The sequence below is a fragment of the Acomys minous genome, assembly GCF_964271855.1.
Source record: "Acomys minous genome assembly, chromosome: 17".
Taxonomy (NCBI): Eukaryota; Metazoa; Chordata; class Mammalia; order Rodentia; family Muridae; genus Acomys; species Acomys minous.
In genome coordinates, this window is record NC_140500.1 from 30,550,647 (window position 1) to 30,562,904 (window position 12,258).

Genomic DNA, 12,258 nt, shown 5'->3' on the forward strand with positions numbered 1-12,258 from the left:
TGCAAGAGACTTGATCAGCTGGTCACATAAACATCTCATTTAAAGCCCCTTACAAACATTGCCTGTCTATAGACGAGGATACCAAAGGTCAGAGTTCCACCTCTGTCTCAGGGTCAAGCAGCTGATAGGAGGGAGGTGTGGACAGCAGTTGGCGGCTGCAGAGACCATTCTGCCCTTTTAGTTCCTTAGAAAGTTTTACTGAGACACATATTGTAAACCATGATTTGCCCACCCCATGGATTTTGTTTTGGTTGGGTTTTTGTTTGTTTGGAGACAGAGTTTCTCTGTGTAGCCTCGGCCATCCTGGAACTCACTCTGTAGACCAGGCTGGCCTCAAATTGAGAGATCCACCAGCCTCTGCTTCTCGAGTGCTGGGATTAAAGGTGTGTGCCACCACCATGTGGTACCCACATGGATTTTTAAGAGGGGAGTTCTTCTGTACTGTAAGAACCCCTTTGGTTATGATTTAAGTTGTTCTCCTAAAGCTTTGGTCACATACAAAATTTGAAAGAGTGAAAACAAACAAACAAACAAACCAGCATGCTGGAAACTCCCCTTCCTTTCTTGTGATTTGCTTCATACACAATAAAAAGATGACACATTAAAAAAAATGATACATGACAGATGATAGACAGATGATGGGTAAATGGTGGTCGAGGCAGACATGCATGTTTTTATATATAAATGTAACATATAAGATTCATTTACCATTTTATCTTATAATATGGCATTTTAAAAAATTATCATTCTTTGGAAACCTCCATGAGCGTGGCTGCATACTTAGTTAAGCATCCTATATCACAGGCCCTTGAGCTTCACATAGACTAACAGTAGGATCTGCAAGGATTGCTAGGAAAATGGTAAGCACACACATGCTAGGTGACAGTATGAGGGGGGAAAAAGGCTACAAGGCCACACAGGTCACCCTCCTTCCTGGGGGAAGGTGGGCTTTCTTGGGTGGCTCACTAAGCTCTACACAGAGGTAACAGGAGATATACTCCACCTTCCGCTTGCTGGCTGCAATGACAGTAGGAAGCCACCGGCTCTCCCTGGTGTCCATTAGCAGGAAGATGACATCATGGCTCTCAATGAGCTCCTCCAGCTGCTCCACGTCTCTATGGGCCTGCTCCAGCGTGAGGTTAGAGAAGTTCACAGGGTGTCCTGGCATGGGGATGCTCATGTTGAACCCTCTGGCGTTCTAGGGAAGCAATGGCCATTCTCACATCACTTACAACCAGGAATTTCTCTGTGCACAGTGTTCCTGCTCTTTCCTTCAAATACCTGAGCCCTGCTCTCCATCTTCTCCACTTTCTTGAGCCATTGTGTGTGTGTGTGTGTGTGTGTGTGTGTATTAGTCTGTCTTTGTATGTGTGTGTACATGTGTCTCTCTGTGTGTATATGTGTCTGTGTGCATTTGTGTATACATGTCTGTGTATGTGTACCTGTGTCTCTGTGTGTCTGGGTGTGTGTCTGTGATGGAACGTGTGTGTGTGTGTGTGTGTGTGTGTGTGTGTGTGTGTGTGTGTGTGTATGTGTGTGTTGCTGAGGATGAAGCTCAGAGCCATCCACAGGTGCAACACAACCAGGTATGCTCACTTTCCACAGAATGCAAAGAATCACAAGCTGCGCCTCCATCCTCCACATGCCACTGGCCACAGGCAAGCGTGAAAACATTGCTTTCCCAGAGTTGTCAATACAACGACTGGAAAGATGGCTGGGGGTGCGGTGCAACTCAGGAACTAAGTGCAGAGCTCAGATTCAAAGCAACACCTGCACAAGCCTATGGGAGGGTCACAGTCCTCTCCAGTGACAGACTGGACTGTTCTCCCAGCTGTGCAAGCCTGTCTACCCTAGGGTAGAATGACAGATCTGAGCCTTCTTCCACAGGACTTTCAGGCCTTCTACTGGGAAGACAGAGTTCACTGACCAATGCCACTGAGCCTGCGCTTGGCACTTACCTAATGTCTCAAAGTAGGGCTGTGGCTACCCAACACATAGCTGGGTGCACAGTGGACCCTCAGTCAGTGCTATGGAATTCCACTCAATAAATGACGCTCCTGAGGGATGCTTGTGAAATAAAACCATCAACAATAGGAGGCTTTGGTAACAGATAATTTAATAATGAAAGACTAAAGGAGGAAACTTCTGGAAAGCAGGCTTTTCCATGGCTAGGGCTGAGGGTGCTGCTCCTAGCACTGTAAGAGCAAGCAGAAACCTCAAAGATTACCAATGTGATTCCTGTCAGATAAAATGATCATGTATTCAGTGGGCAGACTCTCTTGCTGAATATCTTTTGTAAAAATCTCAAAACTTTTGGGAGGCAGAGGCAGGCGGGGGTGAGTTCAAGGCCAACCTGGTCTACAAAATGAGTCCAGGACAGCCAAGGTTACACAGAGAAACCCTGTCTCGAAAAACCCAAAAACAAAAATTAAAAAATTAAAAATCTCAAAACTTATTTTTATTCAAGAGAGTTGAGTATGCTGGTTAGTTTTTGTCAATTTGACACAAGCTCAAGTCATCTGGGAAGAAGGACCCGCAACTGAGGAGCTGCCTCCATCAGACCGGCCCATGGGCATGCTTCAGGCCATTTTCTTGGTTGATGGTTGATGTGGGAGGGCCCATCCTGTTGTGGGTGCACAAGGACGTGGGCTGAACAAGCCATGGAGAACATCCCTCCATGACTCCTGCTTCTGCTCCTGCTTGAGTTCCTGACTTCGCTCAGGGATGGACAGTGATCAGGCTGTGTGAGCCACCTAAGTCCTTTCCTGCCAGTGGTTCTGGTTGGGGTTTCATCACAGGTTAAAAAAGAAAAAAGAAAAAAAAAAAGCAAAGTAGGGTGGTGAGTGACTTGTCTCTCATCTGCTGTTTCTAAAGTATTATAAGTGTGCCTCAAAAATAGCAGGAGATACAGCCAAGGTTTCACCTTTCAACCGATCTTTCTCCTACCTAGACTTGCTGTTAGTACAATTTCACAAGTGGTACTAAATAGCCAGCGGGTAGTGCGGTGACAGATGAAAACTAATACCTATATCTGCCCCTGAGAAATCCCTTGACAGCCGGGCAGGGTGAAAACACAGAGCTCCAAAAGACACTACTTCTTCACTTGATCTCTCCTGGGGAGGACGAGAGGCACTTGCTGTGCAGGCCTGGGGCTGGCGGCCAGGGCTTTAAGCACACCAGGCAAACACTTGCCTACCTGGCTACAGCCCAGCTCTAGCTGCGTTTCAGGTTTCTTTGTTGTGTTTTGTATACATGTGTATGTGTGTTGACAGGTGTGTGGGACTGCCATGTATATGTGCAGATGCATGTGTGTGCAGATGCACATGCACCACGGTGAATATGTAAGTCAAAGGACAGCTTCAGATGGTGGTCCTCGCCTTCCACCTTGTTTGAGCAGGGTCTTTTGGTTATGGTTGTTTACTGCTGCACAGGCCAGATTAGCCGGCTGGCCGGCTTCTGAGGACTCTCCCGTCTCTGCCTCCTTTCTCACCGGGGAGCACCCCGATCACACACATACACTTCCATGCCAGGCTTCATGCTCACATAGCAAGTGCTGTAGCCAATGACTCCACCCCCAACATTTTTGCAGTGTTTTTAAAAAGGCTCACAGAGGTGAGGCAGCAGGCTTGGTCATATGACTGTCTGGTGGGAAGTAACACATGTCTGATTGTCAGTCACCAAAGCTACAGAGCCTCGTTCCCCTGAACCCCTAGGACTTAAACATGGATGTTCCCCCCACCCCCCAATCCATCAACTTACCACTCCGGGAAATATTTTCTGGAGCCGCTCTGCTGCAGCCAGGGCCTTGGGCTTGCCGCCCACCAGACAATCTTCAAACTCATACAGGGGTTGCCTCACGGGGTTGGAGTAGGAGATCTTGGCGTTGTCCACAAATGTGATGTGTCTGACGCCCCAGCCCTACATGGAAATGAGAGACCATGGCATGCTCCTGACAAGGACATGTTCCTAAAAGTCTCTAGGAAGGGGTTTGCCTCCGAGCAGTGGAGGAATACAACATAAAAGTAAAATATAGGAAACTGCAGAAAGTGCAGACTCATTTTCTGATCACTAAAATGTCAACTTCTTTTTTAAAAGCGAAATAAAAAGCCTAGAGCTTCACAATTATCACAGTAGGAAATGTCAGACTAAGTCTCACTCACAAGGTGTTATTTTTGATAGTGCCACTAGAGGGAGAGTGCAAGTGGATGCTAGAAGAATTCGGCTGTGTTGGTTCAAGGTTGGCAAGGATCCCTTAAGCCTTTGGTTTCTCTTAATGAGTAATAAATAACTACTCCTCTGGATACACATTTTTAAAAGAATTTTTATTCTAATTAATTATGTATTTATTTTTATTTTTGGTTTTTCAAGACAGGATTTCTCTGTGTAGCCCTGACAGACCTGGAACTCACTCTGTAGACCAGGCTGGCCTTAAACTCACAGAGATTCGCCTGCCTCTGCCTCCCGAGTGCTGGGATTAAAGTCATGTGCCACCACTGCCTGGCTGCAAACTCATTTTGAATCTCAATTATGTCTTCAGAAAGATTTCTTGCTCGCCATCCCCGTGTGAAACAATGCAGAACAGTCTCAGAGCATTTCTCCATGCTGGAGAACTCATAACCGGGCACTGTAAGACGAGTCCATGATTCCACAGAAGTTATCAGGATGTCTTGGACGTTTGCATAGACAAGAACATTCAGAAAAGCTCTGCATTTAAAGATTTGTCTTATGCATAGTGTTTTGCCTCCATGTGTTTGGGTACATACATGTAGTGCCTGAGGGGGGCCAGAAGAGGGGGTCAGATCCCCTGGATGTGAGCTGCCAGGTGGTGCAGGGAACTGAACCCAGGTTCCCCGCAAGAGCAGCCAGCAGTCTTAAGCTCTGAGCCATATCTCCAGCCCCTGTATTTCCTCACAGCTTATAGGGCCACATAGTTTTAAAGTCGGACAAATAAGTGACAAAGGAAACTTTTTATAAATAGCAGGCTCTGAACTAATTTTTGTAAATATAAATGACCCGGTAAGTGACCAGGCCTGTTGAAAGGCCTCTGTTTCCTTCAGCCAGGACAACTGCTGGCATCGATGATGACATCCTCATGGATGAAACCTGACTACTTGTGGGAAGGGAACTGGAGCTGTGGCAGGAGAGGCATTCCCTACTTCTGTCTCACCATAGCTACAGAATGCTCTTACAACTACAAAGATGCTGAGGAGAGCAAAAGGGAATGGGAGGGAGGCACCAGGTAATCTGGGAGAGGAGAGGCAGTCATGTGCTAGAAAACAAGAGGCAGATCTTGACAGGGGCCACAAGGCCCCCAAACTCACCATCAATGTCCTAGCCACATTACACCCCAAGGTACCAGCTCCCAGCAGCAGGCATTTGACGGACATGACCTTTTCCAAGTCCAAGGTGGGGACCAATCGCCAACACATCAGCTTGAGATTCAGATCCACAGATGATTCAGCCAGCCTGGAACACAAGATGGGTGTGCTGGTGAGCCACTCACTCGAGCTCATGTCTAACAGAGACACGGTCCACGGGAGGAACAAGATGGGAGGAACTGGGCCAGAATATCACAGTAAGAATAAGGCGAAGCTTGTAGGCAACAGGGAGGAGAGAGGTTACCACACAGAAAGCAGGCCACTGTCCTCCCTGACCCTGGGGTGGGGAGAAATTCCTATATGGTGCTCCCAACAGAAGAGTGAAAGGAAAGTCAGAGCCGTCACGAGCTGCAGTGTGGGCCTAAAAGAATGGCTCTTCCAAGTACCAGAAACTCTCCCAGACTTTAATAAAAGGAGGGTGGATTCTCATCGCTGAATATAAAATAGCTTCTCCATAAACACAATGTTTGTTATCCTTCAGTGATGGCAAGTAGAACACATGTCTACAGCTATGAGTAACGAACTAGAAAAGGAGGCAGGTGGGTCTCTGCGACTCTCATGCCAGCCAGGGCTGCACAGTAAGACTCTGTATAAAGAACATTAACACAACAGTAACCATAGAAATTAGAGGAGGCAGTAGTGAGGTCCAGGTTGCTGAGAGTCTCAGCTGGAAACAAGAGAGGCTGTGCATGCCTCAGGACACTGTCACACTAGCCCTCAGGACAACTTAGACAAGCAGTGGCTGGCTCACTACTGGCACCTCTGAACTGCACCGCATAGCACTGGCCTGCACACCCACCGGAGACAAGGAGGCCCCAGTCATGTCTACCTTTTGGGGTCCATGCATCCGCTGAGGTTCACCATTCTTGGTCCCATGCCTCCTTTCTGGTTCTTCTCCCAGCCAACTGCTTTAGGACAATCTTAATTGCAAATAAAACATAAAGTTTACTAAAGTGGAAACTAAAGCAAACCTGAACTCATGTCTGCACGCTTGTGTGGCAAGCACTTACAGACTGAACCCTCTCCCTCCCCCGACTTGGCCTTTTGTCCTCTCCTTTTCACTGTGACTGCCTTTTTTTTTTTTTTAAATTTAATGTGTATAAGTATTTTGCCTGCATGTGAGTACACCACATGCATGCAGTGCCCTCAGAGTCCAGAAAAGGGCATCAGATCCTCTAGAAATGGAGTTACAGACAGTTTAGAGGCACCATGTCGATGCTGGGACTTGGCCCCAGGTCCTCCATAAGAGCAGCCAGCACTCTTAAATAGTGAGCCATCTCTCCAGCCCACCTTTACCTTCTGCTATAGGAGGCCCTGGGACCCCAGTCCCAGAGCTTTTCAGAGTGAATCCTATTCTGTGCTACAAAGACTGAGATGGTATTTTTATACTTGCAGATCTGTTACTCTTGCTGCATCCTGGAGTTAACAGAAGCCCCCTCAGGGCCACAAGACCCCTCACAATTCCTTCTGTTGTTGTGCGACCTCTGTCTGCTCCTTCCTCAAAGACTTCCTTCTATTCGGAATAAAGCTTCAACTGAGCGGAGAACTCAACCTCAGGTTACAGCTCAGTATCATTTCCAATGCCTGCATTAAGTAAAGGCTCTGAAGCTGGGGCTGGGGCTGGGGCTACATCTTGGCAGTAAAGCAATATTCTGTGTGTGAAAGTTGTGTCCAGAGAATTGGGTTCCATCCTCAGTAACAAACACTTGCACACTTACACATGCACACACCACATACATGCCAAAACACATACACAGGCTTTAACACAAAGACGCATACAGTATACACACACACACACACACACACACACACACACACACACACACATACACACACATGTACACTCATACTCAACTCCTACACACTCACTCATTTACACTAAGACACAATACACAAATACACATAGACAAAACTCACTCTGACAGTGTCACACTTACATATGTGCACACATGGATACACATGCTCTCTAACATATACATTCACTCACACACTTAGATACCCCCACACTCACAAATACACTGACAAATAGACATGTACATTTACAACTCACTTACACACAGTTTCAAAGATGAACCAACTCATATATGCAATACTCAACATACAGTCTTAAACATGCCCATCCATACTCACATTGACACATGTATACACACCAACAGAGAAATGTGCACTCATATTCACATATGCACCCAAGTTTTCATACCCAGTCTTAAGTATACCCCATATGCCCATGCTAACTCATATAGATAGATAGATAGATAGATAAGTGTGTGTGTGTGTGTGTGTGTGTGTGTGTGTGTGTAATATGTGCTCACAAATGCATACTCACATATAGTTATAGTCACATGTATTTACATACAGGTATACATTCACACACACATGAACATATATACACATTTATGCAAATATACTTTAGGCCCTCACATTTGTACATACACACACATAAATTTTCATACACATATTCATATGTACTTGTCTATACATGCTCACATACACGTACAGACTCATACGAACACACATATACACACATGTGTGCATACCCATAAACACTAACATTCCAAACCACATATGTGCACAGACACATATGATAATTGAGACAACTAGATGTTTCAAACTAAAACATCTACATACATAAGCCTCCCTTCCCCTTCTCTCCATCTGTTTGTTTGTTTGTTTGTTTGTTTGTTGGCAGGAACTCATACAGCCCAGTCTGTCCTTGAACTCATGACCTCCTGCCTCATCTACATACACGTGCCTCCCCTTTCCTTTCTCCATTGATTGATTGTCAGGAATATAGCCCAGGCTGACCTTGAACTTATGCCTCCTGTCTCCACTTCCCAAGTGCTAGGATTATAGGCATCTGATACCAGTCCTGGTTGACTACAGCCATTACTAAGAAAATTAGAGTTATCATGAGCTTATTAATAAGGAAAAATATTACATGTGAAAATTAGCAATCTATACATCTGCTTCTACATAAGCCATCCTGGTAGAGGAAGAAGCATGTTGTGAATGAGATGTGCCCACTCACAGCTGGGAACCAGGCAGAGCACAGGGGTAGGAGGGAGAAGCTGGGATTACAGTCCACCCTAGCAGTGGCCACAGCTGCATCAGCCAGTGTCCAGAACAGCTTTCTGCCAGCTAGGAGGGCTTTAACACTTCTCACATCACTGCCATTCTAATTACGGGATGCCTTGGATGGAGAGCCATGGTTGCTTAATCATGGGGTAAGTTCTGAGAAATGACAGGCTGCTAACTGTCCTGCTCTGAGAACACCAGAGTGTACTTACACAAATTAAGTGGCCACAAGATCCCTAGGCAACAGCCTCTCAAGGGACCACTGTGCTATGTGGTGTGCTGTTGTTATGCCGCACACGGCCTCATTGAGGAGTGTGACTATGGAAACGTCCTGGACTCGTATCATGATGCGACATATGTCTTCATGATGTTTTGTATAGAGCTTTAATGACAGCCAAGTGGAAATACTAATTATATGTAAAGCAGAAGGAAATGTCCCTTCTAAGATGAGTGACCACTCTTCAACATGGAGTATAAAGAAGACGGAGAGGTAGAAACCTCCATTAGTTGGGATTGAACAGGACTTACTGACTGGCAGGGCACGAAGCATGAGCCTCACTGGACTGGGCACAGAGCAGGTCAGTGAAGGCATGGGAAGGCACTGTGTCTCCCACTGGGTAAAAGTAGGAGCATGGGCATCCTCTTGACTTCACCTTTTAGCGGTGCTACACATACTCTATCTTTGAGTGGCCATGGGAGCTATTTCAGGATGCACCAGAAGAGGGCGCCAAGCCAAACATTAATCAGAAAGCCTCGGGAGTGGAGTTATTCCTGGACTACACAGAAGACTCTGTTCACCCTCTCCTACTGTATTTATCTTTTTTTTTTCCTACTGTATTTAAAATCTACAAGCTGAAGCACAGAGTCAACAACAAACGAGGTAATCTTGAGTCCCTCTGACTTTAGCACTTTTAAAGAGCTGAGGCATATCTACCACCTGATGCACACACTAATGCATACCCCATGCACTGAAGAAAACTGCCTTATCGAGAGGACTATACAGTCTACGTGGAGGTGCTCTGCAGATGTGTATCACATGGCAGTAGGGGATTCAGTGAGCTTAAAAGAGCCCTGGATGAATAGGGCTGAATGCTGCTAAGCCTTCTCACAGAACATACACTTTATATACAGTACTTTATGATGTGGGCATTTTCCTCATTCACTTAAACTTGGACATATGCATTGCGTGTCCATACATATGCGTTGAATATACATATTTGCATACAGACACATCTAGCACTATCTGTAAAATGCCTCCCAGACTGTTTCCTAACCTAGAAAACATGGATAAAAGCTAACACCTGCCACGCAACTGTAAGGGCAGATTTTAGAAGTGGAAGAAAGCGTGCCCTTTGCTCACTGATACTCTCTGGAGAACAGGGTCACACACACTTTCAAGTACTCAATGAACAAACACATTAATTGATCAACAACTTCACCCTTCCTCGAGGAAGAGGTATGAATAAAGATTCTACTAAACAATTAAAAAGAAGGCTGGAGAAACACCCCCTGGACTGGAAAAGCCCCTGCTGGAGAAGCTGCCAGAGCTCAGCCTCTGCTCAGGGTAGAACACAGCTGCCCTGTATTCCAGGTAGCTGCTCACATCGCCATGGAGGTGGGAGCTGGGCCTTCCTTCTCTCCTGCCATTTGGAGGCTGTAGGCAGGAACCTGGGTCTCTGGTCACTCATCATTACAAACATTAGCAAAGCCTTGCCAATTACCTGGGCTAAAGGCCATTTCTGGAAGTTTCACTTCAAAGATGATGCTGTGTGCCACGTCTCTCGCCCCCTGCATGGTGCGGTCCCGAAAGCAGAGGACTTCAACGGACTGGAAACTGCCACTCCTGTTGTCCGCACCCGATTTGTGTTTATTTCATTTGATTAAGAAAAGAGAAGAAAAAGAGCTAGCATAAGTGCTTTCCAGGCAGACTACTGAGAATTCAAGGCATGCTATCACCACTGTCTGACCCTCTCAGCCTTGGAGCGATTTTGAGCATGTCCGTCTGTACACCCTCCCTCTATCTGTGCATTTAGAGCCTGGCTACCAAGTTGGCTGGAATCTTTTCCCCACTAGGTAAGTTTTTTGTAGCAATCACATAGCAGACACATAATTCTGAAAAAGGAACCTTTTAAATCTAGGGGTGAGATGCTCCCAAGAACTTAACAAGGGACCCCTAAGGTCTTTTACCAGAAGGCAGAAGACACGCTTGCAACAACTGAGCTGGGACTGGCTGAGTATCCATATAACCAATCTCTCTAGGGATCATCAATATTTGTCTATCTTCTTATTTTGAAGTAAATATTTTTACTTAAGTAAAGCAAACACACACACATATCACACAATCCCTCTGAGCTTGACCATCTAAGCCATCCCTTTGCTAGGTCCTCATAGTGGGCTTTGCCTGTTTTGCACTACATAAATGGAATCATGACATGTATGCTTTCAGGCTGGCTTAGTTTACTGAACATTGTGTTTGAAAACCCATCCATTAGCTGGTTGTGGTGGTGCCAACCTTTAATTCCAGCATTCGGAAAGCAGAGTCCCAAGGCAACCAGAGCTACACAGTAAGACTCTGTCTTAGGAAAAAAAAAAAAAGGCAAAAATGTGGTGCACATACATACATGGAGGCAAAACACTCATGAAATAAAAATAAATCTAAAAAAAAAAAAAGGAAAGAAAGAAAGAAAGCCATGTGTGGAGAGATGCTCACACCTGCTGTGAGGCGTCCCTATGGCTCTGTCATCCATGTAGAACATGCAGCTGGGCTAGTAACACAGTACTGCTACACATACTGTGTGTGTTCAGGTGTGTGTGTGTTGCTTGTATCCAGCCTGCACCCCTGAGAGCAGCAATCTCAGAATCCCACCACAGAGCCATGGGGTGTTTTTAACTCAGGCAGATCTTGTGAATTCTGCTGCCTTCCCTTTCAGCTATCCTGGGCACGGTCACTTGCCGTATGTGGTTTTGGTGGAGATGGGGCTGTTAACCTCTTACAGTTTTAATGCTGTTTCCTTGACACCCATTGATGCTGAGTATCTTAGCAAGTCCAAGTTGCCCTTCCCAATACCTCTTATTATTTTAGGATTGAGAAAAATGTTAAAGGTGGGGGTGGTAACAATAGGAAATTCCTGTCTAAAGGCAGGAGGGGAGGGCTGGAGAATGCCAGTATCATGACCTCCAGTTATGACGTCACACAGTCTAAGTAACGTCAGCACAGTACAAGCTGGGGCCAGGGCTTCCTAGTGGACCTGTTGAAGAGTACCAGACGTAGAAACGGACCACAACTAATTGAATTGACTTCTTTTCCATTTTCCATGACAGGAACAAAATCTATGCACTTAAGGAAAGATGCTGATATAAGTAAACCCACTGTGGGAAACATACAGACAAGACACAGAGACATGGACACACATGTAAATACCATCTGTGGGCTGCCAGGACCAAAAAATTCCTCAAAGGCCATCCAGGGTACTGGGCTAGGTTACAGGGGTCGTACACACCAACTGTTATCTGTGAACAGAAAACATGTGCTGAGAGCCACACACCTGGTCAACTTGACATAACATACATGGCTAACACTTTACGGAAATTAGACACTCGGCAGAAGGCTGAAGGGAAAAGAAGGAAGCCCTGATAGCTCACCCTGGAAAAGGGAGAGGACTCCTTGAGAGGCTTGACCAGGAACACTGTCCCCTGGCCTGGCCTGGCCTGGCCTGGGGCATGGAAAAAGCAGGAACTATAGAGTTCAGAAAGAAAAAAGACCAGAAGGAAAGGGCAGAGGGAGGGGGTAGGAAAGAGGGACAGA

The 12,258-nt window shown here is 45.9% G+C and overlaps 1 protein-coding gene across 2 annotated transcripts in view; it reads right to left on the bottom strand.

The window, feature by feature from the left end:
* The window catches only part of ATG7 (autophagy related 7), a 220,959-nt gene that overhangs the window by 147,245 nt on the left and 61,456 nt on the right, over positions 1–12,258 (bottom strand). For both annotated transcript variants that reach the window (XM_084765218.1, XM_084765217.1), the window contains exons 8-13: positions 11,875–11,963; positions 10,175–10,296; positions 6,208–6,298; positions 5,322–5,466; positions 3,760–3,918; positions 1,004–1,198 (exon numbers count right to left, since the gene is read on the bottom strand). In XM_084765218.1, the coding sequence (XP_084621344.1) occupies positions 1,004–1,198; positions 3,760–3,918; positions 5,322–5,466; positions 6,208–6,298; positions 10,175–10,296; positions 11,875–11,963 (801 nt within the window). The remainder of the gene's footprint in view (positions 1–1,003; positions 1,199–3,759; positions 3,919–5,321; positions 5,467–6,207; positions 6,299–10,174; positions 10,297–11,874; positions 11,964–12,258) is intronic.